General features: G+C 41.3%; 2 protein-coding genes across 9 annotated transcripts in view; both read left to right on the top strand.

Annotated features, from left to right (window-relative positions):
• Nucleotides 1–400, top strand: part of bicd1a (bicaudal D homolog 1a) — a 36,937-nt gene extending 36,537 nt beyond the window's left edge. For 2 of the 4 annotated variants that reach the window (XM_032523866.1, XM_032523865.1), the window contains exon 9: nucleotides 137–400. In XM_032523866.1, the coding sequence (XP_032379757.1) occupies nucleotides 137–226 (90 nt within the window). In that variant the 3' untranslated portion in view covers nucleotides 227–400. The remainder of the gene's footprint in view (nucleotides 1–136) is intronic. The other 2 variants (XM_032523867.1, XM_032523868.1) reach the window with 1 other exon arrangement.
• Nucleotides 401–5,212: 4,812 nt separating this feature from the next.
• The window catches only part of fgd4a (FYVE, RhoGEF and PH domain containing 4a), a 60,546-nt gene continuing 41,448 nt past the window's right edge, over nucleotides 5,213–24,310 (top strand). Inside the window, exons 1-2 of one of the 5 annotated variants that reach the window (XM_032522921.1) lie at nucleotides 13,171–13,240; nucleotides 13,345–13,434. In XM_032522921.1, the coding sequence (XP_032378812.1) occupies nucleotides 13,186–13,240; nucleotides 13,345–13,434 (145 nt within the window). In that variant the 5' untranslated portion in view covers nucleotides 13,171–13,185. Of the gene's footprint in view, nucleotides 5,446–13,170; nucleotides 13,435–24,310 lie in introns of those variants that run through there. The other 4 variants (XM_032522911.1, XM_032522913.1, XM_032522909.1 and 1 more) reach the window with 4 other exon arrangements.

Raw genomic sequence — 24,310 nt, 5'->3', positions numbered from 1 at the left:
GAGCTATTGTAGCAGAAAACCAGTAGTAGTCTCATTGTCTCTGACCAGGTCTTCCCCTGTCTTGTGCTCCATGTTTTCTCTGTCTTATTGTCTAACCCTGAGTGTCACCACTCTGTATATCTGTCTAATTTATCAGTCTCTTGTAGATTGTCAGCAGCCTGCTGCCTCAATATCGTCACTCTCCCCACAACTAAGGCGAGGGAGAGCCTCCCTAGCCCGCAGGTAACAAGCTGGAGAACCTGCTAGTAGTGGGCTTGTTGACATCTATCTATCTGTCTATTATACTAATCACACGTTTCACATTCTATTTATTGCAAATAGACTTTCACATCTTTTCGTGGTTGAACACCTGCATTTGTAGAATATAATGTCTGCATCTTTCATTCCCCTTTACATTTGCTAGTTTAGACAGCTGTATTATGCTTGAAACCTGCATTTTAAAATATTAACAAGTCATGAATTGTTTTCCACTTGCAGGTAAGTTTGCATGCACATTATAATGTTTAACTGAAACTTGGATTCTATTAATTAACTCAGGCAATTAAAGAAATGTTATTTCACATTGCATCAAAAGTTTTGATGCATTCTATAGTTTTCTGTATAGATTTTAGCCATATCTCTTTTTGCAGTGCAATAAAAAGGAACAAGATGAAAGTCACAAATCATGTCAAACTGTAGACTATTAATGCACATACAGTTACGTCCTTAGGAGTCTGTCATGTGCTAGCATGTTCTTACCGGAAGACTGCAACGTGTTTTTTAGATGGAAGTTGTCAATGACAGAGCCTTTGAAACTAGCCTGGAGCTAAATTTGACTATTAGGTAACTATAGTTTCAGTGCCACTTGAGAGGTTCGTGTACTTCTATGTCTGTACGTTTACAGCACGCACTGGTGAACAGGTTGACTTTGTTATACTCTGGGGACCAGAGACTTATGATAAAGTTACCAAGAGAAAACAGTTTTGACTTTTAAACATGTTATTGTTTTTTCTGCAAAGATTAAAAATGTTTGGTTTAAAGGGGTTTATCTGTGTTGCAAGTCAAGAGTGTTTCATATATATGTGTTTTCTTTGAAACCCCTCAGACTTTTCACAGCAGTTCTTTTTCACTCATTTATTGTTCCTTCAACCATTCTCTTGCATTCTAACAGTCTAATTCTTCCGTCTGCAGACCTTCCAGAATCCAAATGTGCAACCGAACCTGCAGCCGTCCAGAGCAGTAGCCTTCTCTCCCCCTGCGACCCTCGTAACTGTCTGGCCCATCAACCCACGCTCCCCGGCACCTAACCCCACTGCTCCATCCCGGGCTCTGGCCTCGGTCGGGTAGGAGTTACGCAGAGACAGAGAGACACTTTGGATTGGGGTTCCCTCCGTTTTACTACCCCCAACCTAACAACCCCCTGGTGCGTATTGGACTCTGTGACCCCCAGCCCCCACCTAAACGCAAACATGGTTCGGCCCTCGGCAGGCCTCCTGGTTACCTGGGTCGCAGAAGAAGAGCAAGACGCTCTCTTCTTCTCTAGAAGTGACATCCTGTCCTGGAAAAGGACTGAACTAAGACGCAAAATGAGTGACGAATCACTGGAATCTTTTCCCTTAATCGTATTAGTATTTATTTATAATTTATTTGCTCTATTGATTATTTATTTACATATTGATTTGTAACACATTTCAAAAATATTTATTATTGGAATGTTTTTTCTGTGTTTGTTGGTCATTCAGAATGGAAATCAAGCCGTGTTTTATTGCTGTGGCGGTATTCCTGAACAAAGGGAACCCAATGCCACCAAAACCAGACCTGCAAAGGTTCTTTCTGGTGTAATAAACAGATTTAAAACTTGCCTCATCATAGTATACAGCATTAAAATGTCAGATTTTGACAGTATAATAATCAAAACGTATGTATGCCACTTTTACATAGGAGTGTTAAGGCTCTTATACACCAACCCGACGGCCGACCGTCGGCAGAAAAGTCCCTCGGATCACACCGAAGCGACGCCGACTTAAGCATACGTTCTGCGCTTGCGTGCAACGTAATATGGCTACATAACAGCTGGCGACCTAACCTGTATTGTCGCCCAAAAAATGAAACTCGGCAGCTGATTTGACCAACCCGTCACATGTGTCTGGCTTCTCCAGAATTTCAAAACCGACCATAATGGCGGCTTGTTCAGAAAACAATCCCATATTTTACAAAAAAATAGGTTAGCGAGAAGTAGGCCATGCAGGTGCTGAATCTGTCTCCTTTTCAGATCGACAGGTTTTTGTCAGATTTTATGAGGCGTTAGTCACGCTCATCACACTCGTCATTTGCGGGTTAGCACTCCACCAATCAGATTGGTCAGTGAGTCCGACTGCCCATCCACCGATTCAACATGTCAAATCGGCCAAAATGCAGGCCGGCGGCTGCTCTGGCTGACGTAGGCACGGAACACGCCGAACAGACTCGAGTCACCGCCCTCGCCGGACTGTCTGACGACCGAAAAATTGGGTTGGTGTGTCAGCGCCTTTAGAGTGCATTGGGTTTGACATTGCAAACAGACTAATGAAGGCAAACACAGTAAAACTGTTTCTTGTGGTGGTGATGGGTGGATTTCAGCTACCTTTCTAACATCACTAGTCTTTCTCGGGATGCTTGTAATTTTTTTTTTTTTATACAAAGATTTTTTTTTGCAAATCATGTCCATAAAGACTATTTTATACCTCTTATTATTTGTATTTATTTTTACAGCAGACTCTATTGGCATGGTTGTGTCTGTTTATGTAGCTCAGATCTTTAGAGACTGAGATAGATGAGAGACTGAGTGTTTGAGATCAGGACTAGGGCTGTTGGCCTGAATTTGCTATTTGAATTGAACAGGTTTAAGTGAATATGGAGTGAACTGACCGCCATCATTTTAACATTAGATAAGAGCAGAGAGGGTTATCCAAAAGTGTTCCTCTTCACGAGTTACCGTCATGGTATTCTCACCCAGTATTCTCTGTCTTCCTCTTTCACTGTATTGGCCACACCCCCAGAAAACTGTTATTATGACCTTTTGTTCATCCTTTAATGACATCTACATGTCTAACTGTCCTCCAAACAGTATGCAGTACTGTCTAAGCACAACTATGCATATGCATTAAAGCAATACAGTAGTGCTGGTCAGAGACCTTTCTGATTAGGAGAAACTCAACATTTCCATTTCTATCACAAACTGACCAGCAGGCTGATTTAAAAAAAAGGCAAGACAGATGGGGACACAATCAAGATATTATTTCTTTTTGAAACACTGTTTTGATCGCTGAGGGGCAACGTCTGACTGAGATGGATGTAAGGTGGGACGTTTTTTGCATAGTTAAAATCCCATTCCTCTTTTTTTATACCCTCATAATTTCTAAAGTGTTCCCTTCACTGCACTGAATACATATTTCTGCCAAATGGATATGAAATGGATAAACTAAAACTACATAGCCAGTATAGTGTTGTACTGACAAAGCATTTCTGTTACAACGGCGATGAATGAGTGGACTCTTTCTGTTCTTTGTGTGTGTGTGTGTGGTGTGTGGTGTGCGTGCGTGCGTGTGCGTACATTTGTTGGACTTGTCTTTGTTAACAGTGACAATTGTTACTTTTTGGAACTACAGAGTGATGAAAATATGTGTGGCCCAAAGTAGCTTCTGAACCCACGCGGGCTCATTGGTGACCTAACTCTCTTGGTTTGTTTGCACAATATAGCCGTAGATGGAGAGAGACTAATCCGATGAAATAACAATAGCTGTTCAACAGTGGGTTTAACAGTTTCTCCTCCATTTAAAACAGTGTTTCATTGGTTTCACAAGTAAATAAAAGACCTGTCCTTGGATTTGGATGTGACTGTGTGTCTGTTTCTCTGTCATTATTTTACCAAACCAGACAGAAATGAACATGCATTCAGAGATAGGACACTATAGGTTAAAACCTTTTTTAAAGAACCAGATTAGACATCCATCCTTGTCATTTATTCTCAGCGTTACCTTAATCAAAGCATGTTTTACAGTACAATAAGAAAATCCCTTCTTAAAGAGCACAGGACTGCGATTTGAATCAGTACTGAGAAAGAAAGCAATGCTGAGGTAACAGAAGATATCCGCAGAGATTGTTGCCTTATCTGAAAGGAAGAAGATCATCAGTGTGTTTCGTTCCTGAGTACACTTCATACGTCTTTCTTCTCCTCGTTCACTTCTTGAGTGTCTAAATATATAGGATTATTATCAGTTTTATTAATACAATTATAGGAGAACATATTCACCCCTCTATTACAACTGAAAGAAAAAATGATCTCAACACACGTGATGTGCTTTGAACGTCCAGACATAACAAATACCTCTCAGTCTCAACTATAAGCCAAATTACTATGATGAGGTTATATTTATGGCTTACTGTAGGAGATTGCCTATCATGATCTGCTTAAAACTTAATATCACACAATATGCAATAACGAATGGATGTGTGAACTGCCAAACCCCTTGATGAATGCAGCATGTCTTATGAAACACCATTCCTGCCAAAACAATTATGCAATATTTTAAATTTGTGTTTCTTAATATCATGACTTAGAATGCTAAGAATATTAAAAAATTACAATTAGCCTATAACGTTTCGTAAACATGACTTAATGTTCTAATGTTGTCCAATTACAATGATTACATCATAATCTTGAAAAATTTGTGACCTATATTTTGTAATTATGTGTTGACTTAGTATCTCATAATTTACACTTACCTACTTATGATTTAATAAGTGATCAATTTTAATAATTTAGCATCTCAAAATATCTAATGAGTGTGTCATAATTATGTCTTATTATCTCATTAATAAATCTGAGTAGGTCATTAAGAAGAATGGATGATGACTTTTTACTCACACAATTTCATACTTTAAAAAAATAAAATCTCTTAACTGTGATGTATTATCTCCAACTATGAAGATACATGATCAACCTTAGTGGTGTGTGTGTGTGTGTGTGTGTGTGTGTGTGTGTGTGTGTGTGTGTGTGTGTGTGTGTGTGTGTGTTGTGTGTGTGTGTGTGTGTGTGTTGTGTGTGTGTGTGTGTGTGTGTGTGTATGGACGTACGCAGTGAGTGGGAAGAAGGGCGGGGCTTGGGAAACACCCCCATCAAGGTGATGTTGCTGATAGACAAGGGTTTAACGTCGATACAACCCTAACACTCAGCTGTTTGGCTTTTTGGCCCGCGCAGGCGCACATGGGCTGCCTCCGCGCAGCTGGACGCGCTGCTGAGGTTGCCTCTAGGAGAGGACCGCATTTCTTCAACTTTTAATCGTTATTTCCGGTCATTTTAAATGCGTTTCCCTTCACTGTAAATGCTGGAGCGGCCAACGGATCATAACAGAATGGACGGCTTCAGCAGAGTCGCTATTCGCAGGAAACCACCGAGTCTGGACACCGTGGAGCCAGAAGAAGCAGGTGAGTTTCTACAGAATGCTGGGATGACCCATTTCATAACAAAAAGACAACTATGTTACATCAAAACTATTGCAAGAGATGGAAAAGAATCCTTCTTATGGTCTTTTTCATCTATAAAACCCAGTGCTTTTGAATGTCATTTTTCAACTTCTGATTCAGGCTAGGTTTACTGTAGCCAACGTCTTATCTGGACGGATTTTGCCTACTTATGGAAACTTCCTTGTGCATTTCCTTGTGCAGATCCATCTTAAAGCAAAAGTAAAACATCTTTTTGTTACAGTCTGGAATGTCTCTACCTGGCTTGCTGGTGACTCAGTGGCTGACAGATGTCTTTTATTAAGCCATGGAGTTTTTGTCAGTCATGTTGGGAAAGCATGACATGGCCAGACTGTTACACACCTACATTAACCCCCCTTCTTTACACACCAACTCTGATTTACTGGCTGCTTACAAGAAGGTTTCAGAGGCAAGCCCCACCCTGTTGTGTAACAATCAACATGCTGGAGGGCACATTTTTTTTTATTCCTTCTGGAAAACACCACTACGAAGAAAGTGCTAAAATCTTTGTCCCGCTCAGGATGGGACTCTCAGGGAAATTCAACGCTTTTTCTGACAGGTCCCGGTGCAGTTCTGTGTCTCAGTTTTAAAGTCTGATCAAAAACTTGGGATTGCATACAGGCTTCCAGAGGGCTTCCTCTGCAGCTGTAACTGACAGTTTGCCCAGGCATTAGTTTAACTAAGCTGTCTATATTTCTCAGAAAACTGTAATTCAAATACATGTACTCCTGCAGTGTATGCTGTCTGGTTGGGACCTACTGGGACAGGAGGCGCTGGTTTCATCTTGCAGCTTTGCCGTGTGCGTGTGCTAACATGCAGCTGAGGACACTGTGCTGTACTTTACCTGCATATTGGTGTGTGAACTTTACTCTGTGGTTGATAGGGCCACTAGCGGCTGTCAGCAGCCAGCCTTATCCGCATAACTCAGAAAATGAGCTGTATGCCAGGAAGTGAGGTGAACACGAGAATACCCAGAGATATGATCTGTCAGATCTGTCACATTGGTCAATATATAATAAGAAAGTATGCAGTACTAAATCCTAAAACAGAGGTTTTACCAAAGAGCTGTCCAATGTGCAATATTGCCTTCTTTTACATGTGTTTTTATATCGTGGGTATCCAGATCTACCTTCCTCCCAGCTCCACAAACCTTTTCCTCTTGTCTTCCTATTATTTGTGCTCAACACTCTAAAGGTTAGTGCCGCTGTTTCGTTACTGAGCTGTTGTCAACACATCTGTCGTGATGTTTTATGGGGAAGTCAATCCAACCATGACATGAACCATGGTTGATTTGCAAAAGTGAAAGCCCTGAATAAAACTAATAAGTGTAACCTGAGTTCCCCTGCCACAGTTAGATAGTCATTTCTTCCGTTTGACTTGGTTCAAAACAACTCTTATTGTGGCTGGCTGATCTCTGATGTCTTGGTCCACAGATCTGATTACAGTAAAGAAGCAGTATTACATGTACAATGAGCTTTCATGCTCTGTTGTTTGGACTCTTTTGGCCTGGGTCTGTTTTAGAAGATTTTAAGCCGTCCTATTTATGCTGAAGAAGATGCTTTGTTATCATTTATGTCCATTTTGATCCATTCTTCCTAGACAAATGGAAGTATCTCATCATTATAAAGCCTGTTGTCCTCTCAGCCAAATCATCTTTGAATGCTATCACATATTATCCTGTCAGCTCCTGTGTAACAGAGTTGGGTTGCACAAAGAACTCTATTTGTTTCTGTCTCTCTGGTATGTGTGAAGACAAGTTTGACCTATAACTTATTTAAAATTTTTGAACACAATATGAGAACAATTTGTGATAATGTTGTTGAATATCGTGGCAACAAAATTAGTGCACTCCGTTCTGCATTTCTGCTGCTTTCAGTGTTCTGCTAAATACAACAAAACGCTTGTTGAATTTAAAACAAATTAAATTAAATCATATCTAAAATTATTTTATTGTACAAATTTAACGTAGAATTGAATATTAAAAGTCCCCACTAAAAATAAAGACGGGCAGTTACATTTTAAAGTGCAATTTTCTACTGATATTTTCTTTCAACTAAACAAAAAAAGTGTATTTCATGATACGTTGCAGCGATTCGCCATGTGTTTATTGCGGCAGTAAATATTGCAATGACGATTAAAAAAAAAGAAAAAAAAAGAAGATATATCGTGCAGCTCTAGTTCACAGCCCAAATAGATTGGGGGCACGTACCAGAGGTTTGAGCTGGAGTTATTGTGAGGACAGCTGTATCAGTCAACAATGAAGCTGCTTGTTTTCTGTGTGCTAAGATAGGAGCAGTGGGACTGTATGAATCAGATGCTGTGTGGCCTGCTAGCTTACTGCTTCTGGTCTTGTTTCGCTGCATTGGTGCCCATTCATCCTGAGCTGAACCCTTTCACTGTCTTCTACTGGCTTTAACTCACTTGAGGCAATAGTGGTTCCCCTGTGCAGCTCAGTTCATAGGGCTTAAAGATAATTTGTTTCTCTATGCCGTGCATTGCTGTACCACATCAATTACAAACTACCCAGCAATCCGCTCTGTGAATGGAGAGGCACTGCTTTACGTGTGATTGGTGTTTGAATTTTAGAGGTCCCATGGCATAAAAATTTTACTTTATGTGTTTTTTTATTATTATTATGAGTGGCCCCAGACTGCCTATGGTCCCCCAGTGGCTAGAAATGGCAATTTAAACCAGGCTCTGGGTCTCCTTCTCTGCCTTTGAGAAAATGGAAGCTTAGACAGGCCAATCTGGTATCTTGCTCCTTATGATGTCATTAAGGGGAAAGGTTACCTCCCCTTTATCTGCTTTGCCCGCCCAGAGATTTGGCCCGCTCATGAGAAAGAGGCTCATGGCTTGAAAACAAGCAAAGTACGGCAGTAAGGCCACACCCCACCCTCCACCTTGCCCCCCCCCTTCCTCAATAGGGATGAAATGCCACACGCGGTAGATGGTGACCACAACAGCTGTTGGGACACGGTCCATGGTCTCTGGGGGATGCAACAATGGGGAAATGAAACGCCACACGCCGGCGACAACAACGGGACGGACCGCCAAACGTGGGACGCGTTACAACAACGGGGCGGTTGTGGTTAGGAAAATAAGAATGCAAGAAGGAACTGTCACACGTGGGACACAATCCCCGGGCTCCGGGGTGAAAGTCCTGTGTTGTTTGATCCAACCACCCCAACTTCCTTTTGCAGATTTTCGGCTTTTCAAAACTCCTTGCCACTGTATCTGTTTCTTATCAACTACCAGATGTTAAAAATACATTAGTTTGAAATCCATGTCAACAACGAAAGAAAATGTTGAAATGTGTCCCTACACAAAACAACTAGAATCTTTAATAAGTTCACTTTAAAAATGCCATGCATGGTCATGGTCCTTTAAAGTTAGGTTTGGCCATTTCCTGTTTGCCCGGCTTGTTTCTAAATTTACCGATGAAAGAAGTTCCAACTTCTCAATAGGACAATATGCTGCAGAAATAAAGAATGTATCTAAGTGTGTCTGTTCCACCATGGAAGACATTAAAACACAGCAAAGTCTTCTGTCTCCTCTGTCATTTATTAACAGGATGCATTCAGATTTGAATAGGAGAAGTATGAGCAAATGTGTTTTAACACCGGCTTCATTTTAGATTGAACTTATGACCTATTTTCCTATTGTTAAATTGCTAAAAGATGAGGGCTGGATGACTTCCTACATGTCGTTTATACTGGCAAGGACTTGGACGAGGTAATCAAGCATGCTTCCTGTCCCTCTGAACTTTTTGGTATTTGTCGAGGAATGAAAGGCAAAATTTGACCAAAAGTGTATTTTATCACATAGCTTATGTAAATGAAATTAGTTTAGGCCCTATTTGTTCTAGGTTTTTTTTCATAAATGACTAATGGAAACAATCTTGACATGCAGTATTAAGTTTTGGGCAAAGAAAGAGCACTTTGTGAAGTAAACATGTGCCTTCTCTGCTATTATGGTAGATTTGAGACTCCATATTTGGCTTTGCACTAAAAAATCAAGTGTGAGTTGATGTTAAATGATGAAAATTACTATTCCATAAACATGTTGTGCTCTACATCATTGACTTCAAAAAGTATGGATTATTATGATTTGCATGCGTAAATGTCATATAGTAACTCTAAATAGACTGGCCAATTATACAGAGATAACAGAGACCCGAGTCTCCACACATTCTGGTTTGACTGGGGTCACCTGAAAAACTGGACTGGGGTCACTTGAATGGGTTTGGCCAACTTTACATGGTGCTTTAAGTTCTTTTTAATGAAAACATAGTGTAACAAACCCTGAATGTTTGTCAGGTTTGTGTCAGGCTCGAATATTACTCACAGCAATATGTGGCCTAAGCGGCCCATTATTTGGAATTACTGTTAAAGCTTTAATTCAATATTGCATTCATGTGATTTTATTCAGTCTTAAACTCTGCCTCACAGGTATTACTTTTTTTGTACTAATTTGTTTTTGGATTTAGTTAGTTTAGCTTTGTTTTCCAACAATATCCTGTTATCTCAGTGTTCTTTGCACAGTGATCCAGACATTGTCTCACTTTGCCAGACCTTCCTCCACGCGGCGCTGCTGAGGTAGGTCTGGCTAGTCCACACAGCATTCTTGGATGAGAGCAAATTGTTATCTGGAATATTGGCAAGTGCTTGGCACTAGGAGAAGACATGATGCCTCTGTAAAATGGCCTTGGGTAGGAACTTGTTTTGGTGGAACGTGTACGTTCAAAAGTTGTTTTAGTTGTGCGACAGAAAAGTCTGAGTAGACAGATAGTCTAGCTAGTTGTCTGGATTTACCTTGCAGAGATCTAAGGAAACAACACATTCTCACTCCCCCTGCGTAAAAAGAACTCTTGGTCAGGTGCCGTTGGCATTGTTAGGGTTAGATATGTTTTAGATATGACGATAAAGGAGACTTTTAGCGTCATATTTGAACACGCTTTCTCTAAACGCGCTTGGTCAGGACTATTAGATTAGATTAGATTAGATTAGATTAGATTATACTTTATTTATCCCACGACGGGGAAATTCTGTCGTTACAAGTAGCAGCATAGCAGCAACAGCAAAAAAACAGAAAAACAAAAACAATAACACACAAACAAGTAAGCACGAAAGAAATACAAGGCAAGAAATACAAGGCAAGAAATACAGGCAAGAAATAGACAATGAAAATATGGTAGACTGAGTAAGTAAAATGCCGTCAAACAAAAGGAATTTTAAAGTGCGGTTGCCATGATAAGAGAAACAATATTGCGGTGTAAGTGACGTTAAAAATTAAGTTAAGTTGAATGTGTAATTAGAGCAAAGAAGCAAGAGTCGGTAGCATAATTTAAATTATATTAACCTGAGACCATATTGACGCAGTTATATCAAGGAATAGGTTGTGGGTGGGCTTATGGTTCCATGACATGTGGGACAAGAACCAGACGGTTGGGTTTTGGGGGAGAAGAACAGGACAGTTGGGTTCAGGAAAAGATGAACAGGACAGCTGGGTTCAGGAAAAGAAGAGCAGGACAGTTGGGTTTAGGAAACATGACACACGGGACACACGGGTCTCCTGTGTGAAAGTCCTATGTTGTTTGACCCATCCACCACCCCAACCAACATCACTATGCAGATTTTTGGGCTCTTGTACTACTCACTACCGTTGTTGCTCTTAATGCTATGTCATCTTCAAACACCACGTAGCTGCTGCTCTACCTGGAGAGTTCTACACATGCTGAACGGTGCTTTTTGCGTCGTATCTGACGCTGACACCCACTGCCCAAATGTTCCTATTTTACGAGTTTGGAGTGAGAACAGGTTAGAGAAAAGGTTATCCATAGTTCTCATAAATCGACCGGAGTTTTAAGGGCCAACACAAAGGAAGCCCAAGGCAACGGATATCTGATTTAAATGAGTGAAATCCGGTGGAATTTCTGTCCGCAATAAAGCAATCCCATCATGGAACATCAAGGACATAGACTAATCCAGACCTGATACTTTGAGGAGGAAGTCTAGTTCTGACTGAGAATGTCAATAGGCTCAGAGTGAAGCTGTCAGTGTATTGATCTTCATCACTTCAACTTTAGGACTTCATGAAATAAATGAGCATGGTGTATATTGTTGTCTTATGTGCCAACTGGGATTATTGCAAATTAACTAGTTTTTTCTTAAAATGTACACATTAAATTACCAACAAAAACAAATCCAACACGCTTTGTTTCTACATAACTTTGTTATTATATTGTGGCTTGCAGAATTACTTCAGTTTGTTATGTAAATGGATGTTCCCAATGTTTACTCTTCACTACTTTGTCTGGTAGAGATGTCTCAGACTGGACGTGTTTGTTTTTGGAGGTGGTAATTGGTTCGCTCAGGTCATAATCACAGTGGGCGTGGGCTGCACTCAGCAGGAAACGACTAATACCTGTGTGTGTTTGTGTAATATCCCTCAGGGGTTGCACACACACTGGCTCTTACAAACACCAGTATTTAGGATCATATTTGAAACACTCCAGTTCGCAAATGTGCCACTAGGTGGAGGTAATGCTCAGAAATGTTTCACCCGTCGACCAGCAGGTGGACCTACAGGCGGACCTACAGGCGTGTGATGAGGACACATGCAGAGCCATGTTCTCCTTTGCAACACAGCAACCATCCACATACACTTTATTCTAGTATGATACTGTGCTGTTGCTCCCAAATCAATAAGAAAACAATCAACAGTTATCAGTTGTGTTAGATTGTCTCTATTAAACCAAGAAGCCCCACTTTTTGAAAGCACATCATCATGAGCTTGTTGTCAATAATATGTGATGTTTTAAAAAAACACAAAAAATGGGCTAACTAATACAGTCTACTGTAACACACTGACAGACTGGGATTCAATGAAGACGGAGGGATATTTCTTACAAGCGCCTGCTGGAAAAACAATGAGGTAAAGAGAGAAAACTAACAAACTTTTAGACTGTTTGCATAGAAATGTGTAAAACCTCCAGAGAAAAATGGTTGAGTAAAATCAAAGTCTGTTGACACATCCTTTATGTGTTTGTGTATGGGCACATTTATGTGTCACACACCACCCAGGGCCAGATATTTCTCTCTTAGACTCTGTAATTTACTGTAAATCTATTTTTTTTATTTTACTTTCAAACCAAATCAGCTGGGTGTGATACACTGAGTTAGGGCTAACGTGAAACACTGCCAGTGTTTTTACTAGACTGAATCCCAATATGATAATCAATAGAAGCCTGAATATCTGCAGTGTTTGAGCCGGGACACACTGCCAGCCAGGGTTTCCTGTCTGCAATGAGTCGTTTCCTCATCCTGACTGGCATTATTAGCCTGGGAGGCTCTTCCTAGACCACTACTGTACCTAACAAGCTCAGTCCGAGCTCCGAAAAAGAGAATTCAGACCTGCTAGACACCGAGGGACCAAGAAAGACTTTGAGGAAGGTACATTACAAAGAGGAAGATGTGGGGCAATTGTGTAACCTGGACATTTTTTTTTCATCTTTGTGAAATTACGGACACCTCATCTGCAAGAGGACAAGAAGATGTGAAGGTATTGGTGACTGGATGACTTACCTTCCTCTACAGTGCTGTCTTGGAGAGGATAGTAGGCAGAGGACGGAAGAGGAGAAATTACTAAACAGGTGTATTAGGTTTTAGGCCCCCACTTGGACGCATGGACTGGTTGGTCGCTGGTTACCGGAGGTCCCGTCTCAGACACGTTGCCTCGGGTAGGTGATCCTTATAGGCTGGACAACACAGTGAGGATGAACACTGCCATATATGTGTGTTAGGAGGAGATCTTGGGTTGGTATTTTGTTTTTCAAAATAAAAGCCACCAGACTGACAATGAAACGACGGCGCAAGTACTGGTTTTGGAGGCGGAAAGGTAAAAATGCAAAGATGTGTCTGCTCTGCTGTTATGGTAAGATTTGAGACTCCATATGTGGCTTTATACTGAAATTGTTAAATGATGAATATTATTCTTCATAACTGAAGGAAAAGTTGTTGTTTTTTGCCCAGCCTTTCACAAACATCATCTGTGACGTATTTCTCATTACCATTAAACATTCCCTAAAGTTGTTTAATGCCTTCTGCTCGGTTATCCTGTTTGACTGGCCTTTAGGTAATTTCTATGTTCTACCAGCGAGCAGGGTCCATTTTCTAATGTTATCATCTGGCTGCTCTCCCACATAGACCCTTTTTTTCCACTCTGACGATGAGTTGCTGTTCCCTCCAACCACAAGTGTTATGGCTGCACAAAACAGGAGCAAATTATCTGAAAAGGTTCCCTCCCCTCTGCTGCAAACTGTACGTCTGTAATTGTTTTTCTGATTAGGTTTTGTTAGGACTCAGTGGTTTACCAATGTGAATGTAGGGCTGGTCAATATATCGATATTATCTATATCTATATATGAGGCTAGATAGCGTCTTAAATGTTGGATATTGTTATATGATAGTGTTCTCTATTCCTGGTTTTAAAGGAAAAGTGATTTAATTTTCTGAATTTACCAGACTACTTAATCATTAAATCCACATTACTGACAAAATGTCTTTGTGTAAGTATTTTGTGAAGGGCCAGTTGTCAACTCTATAGTATTGATGCAATATCGAGATTGATGTATTTGGCCAAAGAGATAGCTCTATGTGAATGTTATGTAGAACCAATGTGTTTCTGTAGCACCAGTGTTCTGGTAAATGCATTTGTTTCAGGATTACTGGTCAGATACAGGGTACATCCGTGGAGTGAGCGTGTTGATTCACTGGGTCGCAGCATTGGTCTTCATGTTGACCGCCCTGCTGATCTGTGAGGGAGCATTTAAATCCACCGGGCTGGAAAAAAAGACAGTTTTGTTCTCAGAGGCCTGGGAACCGTTTCCCTCTTTAAAGACCCTCTTCTAACCACTCTGGCTTTTTGGCAACGTCCCTGATGCCCCGTGTCTTAACTGCGCTTGTGTTGTTTGTGTTTAAAGGCAGCATAGTAGGGCGACGGAAATGTGAGTATGTGTATGTTGCAACATTGCAACATACACATACCTCAACTGTGCACATTGTTTACAGTGGTGTGTATTGTTGGTGAGCAGGGGCGAGTCACCCTTATTTATTAGAAGAAGAGAGGAAACACTGTGAGGCATTCGGCTTTCATTCTCATAGGCAGGAAGGAAAAGGCTGAGAACACCAGCAGGCCGGGTCCTTTCACCACGCTCATTGTTTCAGCGTGGGAGAGGGTGTCACAAGGTTTAGTAACACCACTTCTGAGCATCAGCACATAAACAATAATATGTTTGGATTGGCTTTTTATCTATTTTTATATGAAGGTATTTCTAACAGTTCTATGAAAAAGGTTGAGCGAATGTGAGAGTATTTGTAAAACTTGCAAAAAATATTAATATAACCCTTGTGTTGTCTTCCCGTCAAAGCTGAAAACCAACACTTTTGATGCTTTTTTTGATTGTTTCAAAACTATGTAAAACTAACTTATCTTTGGAATTTATGGTCAATAAAACTTAATTTTTAGGAAAGTATACCTAATGTTTGAGTTAGAAAAGCAGAATTTAGGAATTATTTAGACTACAATTAAACGAATGTACAATATGTTGATGGATAATCACCGACTGGAATACGTCAACTTTTACTCAATACTATTTCGAAACATAAAATATATATTCATATACAGTGGTGTGAAAAAGTGTTTGCCCCATTCCTCATTTCCTGTTCATTTGCATGTTTGTCACACTTAAGTGTTTCGGAACATCAAACCAATTTAAACAATAGTCAAGGACAACGCAAGTAAACACAAAATGCAATTTGTAAATGAAGGTGTTTATTATTAAAGGTGAAAAAAAATCCAAACCATCATGGCCCTGTGTGAAAAAGTGATTGCCCCCTTTGTTAAAACATACTATAACTGTGGTTGTCCACACCTGAGTTCAATTTCTCTAGCCACACCCAGGCCTGATTATTGCCACACCTGTTCACAATCAAGGCATCACTTAAATAGGAGCTGCTTGACACAGTAAGGTCCACCAGAAGATCCTTAAAAGCTACACATCATGCCGAGACCCAAAGAAATTCAGGAACAATTGAGAAAGAAAGTAATTGAGATCTATCAGTCTGGAAAAGGTTATGAAGCCCTTTCCAAAGCTTTGGGAATCCAGCGAACCACAGTGAGAGCCATTATCCACAAATGGCAAAGACATGGAACAGTGGTGAACCTTCCCAGGAGTGGCCGGCCGCCCAAAATTACCCCAAGAGCGCAGCGACGACTCATCCAAGAGGTCACAAAAGACCCCACAACAACGTCCAAAGAACTGCAGGCCTCACTTGCCTTAGCTAAGGTCAGCGTTCATGCCTCCACCATCAGGAAAAGACTTGGCAAAAATGGCCTGCATGGCAGAGTTCCCAGGAGAAAACCACTGCTGAGCAAAAAGAACATCAAAGCTCGTCTCAATTTCTCCACAACACATCTTGATGATCCCCAAGACTTTTGGGACAACATTCTGTGGACCGATGAGACAAAAGTGGAACTCTTTGGAAGGTGTGTGTCCAAGTATATCTGGCGTAGAAGGAACACTGCATTTCATAAAAAGAACATTATACCAGCAGTAAAATATGGTGGTGGTAGTGTGATGGTCTGGGGCTGTTTTGCTGCTTCAGGACCTGGAAGACTTGCCGTGATAAAAGGAACTATGAATTCTGCTGTCTACCAAGAGATCCTGAAAGAGAATGTCTGACCATCTGTTCGTGTACTCGAGCTGGAACGAACTTGGGTTCTGCAGCAGGACAATGATCCTAAACACACCAGCAAGTCCACCACCGAATGGCTGAAAAAAAACAAAATGAAGACTTTGGAGTGGCCTAGCCAAAGTCCTGACTTGAATCCTATTGAGATGTTGTGGTATGACCTTAAAAAGGCCGTTCATGCTCAAAAACCCTCTAATGTAACTGAATTAGAACAATTCTGCAAAGATGAGTGGGCCAAAATTCCTCCAGGACGCTGTAAAAGCCTCATTGCACGTTATCGCAAACGCTTGGTTGCAGTTGTTGCTGCTAAGGGTGGCCCAACCAGTTATTAGGTTTAGGGGGCAATCACTTTTTCACACAGGGCCATGATGGTTTGGATTTTTTTTCACCTTTAATAATAAACACCTTCATTTACAAATTGCATTTTGTGTTTACTTGTGTTGTCCTTGACTATTGTTTAAATTGGTTTGATGTTCCGAAACACTAAGTGTGACAAACATGCAAAGGAACAGGAAATGAGGAAGGGGGCAAACACTTTTTCACACCACTGTATATAAAATTGAATAAGACACCCCAAAATGAAAGAAAGTAGATTTTTGTACTTGCCAAAGAGCGTTCCATAATGTTATTTTGCATAATTACAATTGGGTAATTAAAAGGAACATTGATATAGGAAAACGGGTCAATTTGACCCGAGGACACCATGAGGGTTAAGTAGGCAGAGCATAAAAGTGAGGACATGCAGGAGGTAGTGATCTAAGATCATACAGTGAATTCACGCAGCCCTATTATAGCAGTGCACTTTGACCACAAAAGGTGGATTATTACTGTAATAGATGATAATTGTCATATGATTGCAATGGCACTTGACTTGATGAACTGGCCTCTTATAAGGTCAGCAAAACGGTATTGTAAAACAACGTACATTTCATCTTGCTGCAATCCTTTATGTGTTTGCATGATGGTGCACTTGTGCTCACCGGTGCTCACCGGTGCTCACACTGACACACAGTCACTGATGCATGCCCAGACATGGAAATAATGAAGTACTTATCGCTCTCAGTGATCGTTCTCAACTCTTTTTGTTAATTCAGGGTGTGAGAAAGATTCTGTGAGAAAGATAAGACCGATAATGAAAGCAACCATGTGTCTTCTATGCTAGGATGGTAAAACCAATTGTTTAATCAATTTGGTGTCTAGCGTTAATATTATTCTCACAACGCAGCTCGGGACCGACTCTGCATTGATTTTGGCAGACTGACAGCAGGTATATTTTGTGTGTGTGTGTGTGTGTGTGTGTGTGTGTGTTGTGTGTGTGTGTGGTGTGTGTGTGAGAGGCTGATTATTGGAACCAATCCAAGGTTGATTGTTCCAGTGATGTGGGGGCAGATGCAGAGACACATTGCCTGCTCTACCCTTCATGACAGATGTGTTACTGAAGAGATGGAGCTTTAGCCTCTACACCTTGTTTGCTGTCTCTTTCTAGCTTTTTCTTTTTGTTTGTGTGTGTGTACCTAATGAGCCCGTCTGTGTCGGCAGACAATACCCATCATTTATCATTGACCCTCATAATGTGTGTAGTTCACCGGGAGGAGGGGGGAGTCAATTAAAAACAGCACGGGCTGAAATGCAGTGTGTGTGTGTGTGTGTGTGTGTGCTGTTGAACATGCATGCATTTTAAGTGACATGGGTTTAATTAATGATGTGTGTGTGGGAGGCCTGTGTTTCTTCACTTATAGAGATGTGGTGGGCAATGGCCCGGAGCCATGCTGCTCTCCTCCCCTCTCCTCTCTTCTCAGGCCAAAGAGAGAAGACAGAGATGGATGGTGGAGGGAGAGAAAATGACAGAGTGGTAGGTGGATGTAGAAGAGAGGTGGGTGAGTTAGTGAGGGAAGAGGGAAGTGCCAGCTGCAGTGGTTAGAAGGTAGAGAAATGTGTAAGGTGGGCAGTGTGTGTGGGTCTGTGATAAGTGGGAGAACGTTAGTGGGGCATAAGCAAGGACAGAAGAAAATATATGCACATATATTATGTTGTTCACGCTTGAAAGTGTCACAAAAAATGAAAAGGACCATTTGCAATGCACCGGCATGACATTTAAAAGCCGACTGCAGAAATCAAATTGTAATCCTTTAAACTCAAAATGAACTGAATATGTTTCTCTTCATTCAACCAAGTTGACATGCTTTGACAGGTTGAATATAAAAAAAAAGGTGATATTGTGTTTACAGCTTGTTCCACCGACCTCAAGTGACCAAAGCAATGAATGCGGCTTTGTCTCTACATTGTTGATTGCTTTATGGCGTTTTTCCACTGCATAGTACCTACTCGACTCGCCTTGACTCTACTCGCCTTTTTTGGTTTTCCATTACAAAAAAAAAGTCCTTGGTACCTGCTAACAGGTACTTTTTTTAGTACCACCTTAGTGGAGGTTCCAAGTGAGCTGAGGCGATTCTAAAAGGTGACGTGAAAACCTGCAGACTACTGATTGGTCGGAGAGAATCGTCACTAATCACTGCGTCATCATTGCTAGTGAGAGAAGGGGGTGTCCTGAACAAACCCGCCGTATTTGAGTAGTTTAGCCGGCGTTTTTTTTTTTTTTTTTGCTGGCTCCAGCTTCTTTTGAAACTAATTTGACTTCTAGCTGTGGCGACAGCCACATGTCAAGAATCAAAAGCAACACACCTTCGATGTGTGTGTGTGTGTGTGTGTGTGTGTGTGTGTGTGTGTGTGTGTGTGTGTGTGTGTGTGTGTGTGTGTGTGTGTGTGTTTCACGGCAGTTTCCTGCTATGACGACCAGTCACGACTCGCCTCACACATGAAGCGTTACTAATCTGCAATAGAAAAGGAGGACAGGGCACCGCGGCCGAGTCAAGTCAAGCCGAGTCAAGGCGAGTCGAGTAGGTACCATTAATGGAAAAACGCCATTATTCTATTCCTCTTGAGTACAGTTTATTTTTTTTAGAGTTGTAATACTTTTAGCAATAGGGTATGTGGCCATGGCGGAAGTCTGCACTCTCCAGGCCATTCTACTTTCATTTAATTTCATTGGATTGTGGGCAAAATGTGAGATTTGATGCATAGAATACAGCTCACTGTATTAACTTCTTAACATTATGAAAGCAAATATGAAAGATAAAACGTTCCTATCCACTACCAGTACTGTACATCCACCTTAGCAAGTATGCATGCAAGTCTGCACCGTCCAGGCATTGAGCTTCATAGTTCACTGAATGTGGAAATGTGAGTTTTGATTCTGCAGTAAATTTAATTAGGTGCACAAAAACTCTATCCACGGTGATATACATGTCGAAGTATACAATGTCTGCAACGGGGCATTAAGCTTCAAACCAATTGAACATGTGAGATTGATTCTGGCAGAATTAAGGTGCACAAAACATCTGTCACGGTGGATATACATGATGCGTATTATTACTTTTGAATTTTAACTGGGTGCTATAACTTCATAACATAATAACCCATGTGTGTAGATTGATTCTGGCAGAATTAAGGTGCACAAAACATCTGTCATGGTGGATATACATGATGTGTTTTATTACTTTTGAATTTTAACTGGGTGCTATAACTTCCTAACATATTAACCCATGTGTAAAGATGAGAGTTTGATTCTGGCAGAATTAAGGTGCACAAAACATCTGTCATGGTGGATATACATGATGTGTATTATTACTTTTGAATTTGAACTGTGTGCTAAGCGAGGGAGTTTGAATTACGCAGAGTTTGGGTGTGTGTGTGTGTGTGTGTGTCTGTGTGTGTGTGTGTGTGTGTGTGTGTGTGTGTTTATGTGTGTTGTGTGTGGTATGTGCGTAGATGTGTGAATGTGGAGAGATTCTTTAAGCTGACGTCCCAGTGTGTGACAGCAGATTGATTTATGGTTGCAAAACAGCGGGGAAGGGCTAATCTACCCCCATACAGGGTGGGCTTTAAGTATTTGATTGCATTTCTCCTACCAAGCTGGGTGTATTTGTGAGTTAGTGTCCGCATTCAATAGTCTGCCTCCTCGTGTGTTTGCTGTGTGCACGTACGCTCTGTGCAATGACCTAGTGTGAATTAAATCCAAAGGATTTGTCGGCTATCTTCATGCAAGTGTACCTATATGCTGGTAATGCCTGTATATAGATATGCTTGTGCGCTCACGTCAAATTGCATACTGTATAGAGTAAACTAAAGAAAAAAGAAAACTTAGGCAGGTCCATTACTCACTGTCTGAAAAAACAGTACTTCAATTGTCACCATGGAAACAATACAATTGGTCTTCCTGCAGATAAAAATCAATGAATGTGTTGGCTCATAAGAGGTATAAGTTCCTAACATAATATTCAATTCAATTCAGTGTTCACCACACCTCAGATGCCGGACATTCTTCTGAAAGTCATATCCTGGTAATAGAGGGGTCAACTCTTTCACTGGCTAGAAAGCAAGAAGATATTCTGTCATTTAATAGTTCTTTCCATATCATCACATTGTTTTTCAGATAAAAGCAACTTATTTTCTTCCTAAATATAAAGCCATACTGCAACTTTTTAAAAGACTTGGCACCTGTTTGGCTGAAATCTGTTATTGACTTTTCAATAGGAAAACAATGTTTTTTTTTTAATATCCTCATGTCTCACTTTTGGTTTGGATAATAACTGCAGTGCTTAATTAAGCCCAGATTCACTGTGTCTGACCTTATGCAAACAACATCACATTATCAGACTCATGGATTTTCTCCAGGTTTTAAATGTGTGTTTGTCTAACTTCTTGAACCCCTGAATATTCTCTTAAACTTCCCTTTATGGAGTTAAAGTCAGCAAAGTGGAGATGTGCACCACATTTACAGTTTGGTTTTGCACAAATGATGGATGTGCAAAATTGCTATAATTCCTGCTTGCAAAATCAAGGGATTCAAACCGATGCATGGAGTTAGATAGTCAGTAAGTAAGTCCAACTTCATTACAAAACAATGTGCAATAAGAAACATTATAGTGGAGCTAAAACTTTTTGTTCGCTATGACTTACATACTCACACTTGGTTGTTGTTTTGATCCAGTCTGATATGAGGGACTTACACCTCAGTGTGTTTTGGCTTACCTCTACTAATAGAGCTCCTTGGGTGATGCTGTTGAAAATGACATAGTGTGTGTGATGTAGATATTTCCAGAGACATTGCATTACCTGACTTGTTGATACTGAAAGTGTTGATACACAGTTTTGTCTGATCGAGTACTCTTTATCCAATTAGCTCAATTAACCTACTGGCAAGCCATATAATCTCACATGACATCATATGATCCTAAACATGGCATGGCATCATTTCTGTCCTCTTTGATAAATCTGTGTACCATTAGCAGTGTTGGACAGCAACGCATTACAGCTATGTGATTACTTTTGTCAGTAAAGAGGAGTGTAAGGGAGTACAATTTGAGTTCATTAAATACATTACACATATTAACTCCAGGAACTCACAGTTATTAGGAGTCCCAGGACAGATTTCTGCTAGACACATTAGCTTGGTGTTGGGCTTGCAGTGAAGAAAAGGAAAAATGTGCCTCTCAGTTATGGTAATTCAATCTGTCAGACATCACACCAAGGCGCATCTTTAGTTCGGACATCACTTCCTTGTTTCAGTGACTAACACAGCCCCAGACCACTTTGTCAACGCCGTCACTGTGTGAGACGGTTCATCTTGATCTGTAAGTTTATACCTCAGATAACAAACATACTGTATGTTAAGCCTTCAGACATACAGTATACTGTATATCTATCGTTAGCTTACGTTTTTAGCAAGCTACTAACTTTACCCAGGGTAATTGTAATGGCTCAGCAGCAGGATGTAGATAAACACAACATGGTCCTACTGTAAAAAACTAATTTAATTGATGATTGCATTGTCGCTGTGCATGACTAATTGCCAATTACAAAATGCAGATTTAAATTAAAAAACAACATTGCAAAATAAATTCCATTTGAATAAAGACGACAAAATACTTTTTCTCCACACAGAAAATTGATCAAGAATCAATAAGAGAAGAATCAGACCGATAAGCAAAAATCCACTGGTATAAACAAAAAGGAGGAAGAAGAGAGGAAAGCTGGGAGGGAGCGAGACATAACATTACATGCCGAACCAGACACACACATAAACAGACACACACACAGACAGACACAAGACAAGGGACCAATCACATGCCAGGTTGCCAGGTAAAGGCTGTAGAACAAGGCTACCCGGACTTCAAAGAGCCAGCGATGCTGCGCCAAGTGTCCAGGGTCCTTTCCGGGGCTCCATAGATGCGTGCCGTCTGCAGTTCCATGTATACAACATCCAAGAAGAAAAGGGTCCATCACTGGATAGACATGTCAAGAGGTGGCTTCCAACGAGATGCAGTAATTCTCTTAGCATCAGTGAGTCCAGTAAACACAGCAGGTTTTTGAGCTTTAGAGAGCTGGAAGGCTGACAGGTCATTCAGAATAAAAACACTTACAGTAACAGGCACAGTAAATAAGAGTACGGGGTACAGGCATTTTGAATACAATATTGTAATAGAACTGACCAACAGGAGAGCACTCCCAGAACATGTGAAGATATGTATCTTTAGCTTTAATTGGGCAGAAAGTGCAGAAAGGGCTGTAAATTTATTTTCATGTGGTGCATTTTCATAGGGGTGAGATATGTCCTATGAATGAAATTCTGCATTCCGTAGTAAATCTTCTGATGGTCTGGATTGCTAGATACTTCTGGTATGTTAGACCGTACATCATGCCAGTCAAGACTGACACTCAGTCCTGGGCAATAGTGTGCCCATATCTTCTCAATAGGAAGGGAAAAGTTTTTAGACTGCACAGTAAATAACATCCGAATAGGATGGATGGGCAAAGGCCTCTGCCAGGGAACACCGTATGCCTTGAGTGCCGACCTTAACTGAAGGTAAAAGAAAAAAGAGGAACATGGTAGACTGCATTCATTTTGTAAGTCAGAGAAGGGTAACAAGCCAACCTCACCAATATCTTGGGACCAGTGGTTCAACGGTGGGGACCAAAAATCGTGTCAACCCGGTTTTTTCCTGAGCCCTTTGCAGTACAACCACAACTCAGGTGATCAACCTCTGAAATCTGTAGCGGCAATGTGCTCTGCAGCATCAACAGCGGCGAGTCTGGCTCTCCCAGTTTTTGCAACCCTTTTCGAACATTTGTCAACCAATTTGTACCTGTGGACTTAGTCTGTGGAGCTCTGAGCCAAAGGGGGCCCGGGGACGCAGGGTTTCTATCACCTATGGGGGGGAAAAACTCTGTCCGGCTTTTTTTATTTTAGCATAAAAATACGCCTTTAAAGCACCAGACGCTTCAAATTACAAAAATTTTTTAATTATCTAAACACTTTTTAACCCGTCCATTTAAAACACGGGGGTGACCCCAAACCCTGCAGCCCCCAACGGACCGCCGTCGGGGGGCTCGGCCAACTTTGGAAAAACCCCGTAGAAAGCTCCGCTGCCGCCCGACCTGATCTAAATCCCCGGGGGGACACGGAGAGCTCCAGAGGGGGGAGCAGGGGGCCCAGCCTCCCTGGGCCCCCGCCGTTTGGGGAATGCTTTTTGGGCAAAACCTAACCCCGCTTATAAAAAAAGCCATTTTAGTTATCCAAACATTTTTAAAACCGTCAACGGGAAACACTGCTGGTGAGACCAGGCCCCTGCACCCCCGCAAAAGGGGCCGCCATCAGTGTGTAAACCCGGGGGGGGGCGCCCCGTGCTACCGGGGGCCCGGATTTTTCCCCTGTTCCCCCTGGGAAACAATCACGTCGATCTCGGGAGGGAGCTTTCTAGCGGTGTTTCCACGCTGGCCGAGCCCCACGACTCGGTTTCCCTCTTCGGTGCGGACCCCCGGAGCTCCTGCCAGTGTTTTTATTTTGGGGAAATAAGTCCACAGGTACAAAATTTGTTTTGCACCAAAAGTTCGCAAGAAAATTTTTTAAAAAAAGGGGAGTGCAGACTCGCCGCTTTTGAAAGCGGAGAGCCCACTGCATATTAAATTACATGAGAAGCTGCAGCAAAAGATTCCCG

This window comes from Etheostoma spectabile, chromosome 8 (assembly GCF_008692095.1).
Source record: "Etheostoma spectabile isolate EspeVRDwgs_2016 chromosome 8, UIUC_Espe_1.0, whole genome shotgun sequence".
Lineage (NCBI taxonomy): Eukaryota > Metazoa > Chordata > Actinopteri > Perciformes > Percidae > Etheostoma > Etheostoma spectabile.
This window is presented reverse-complemented; position numbering and strand designations above follow the sequence as displayed.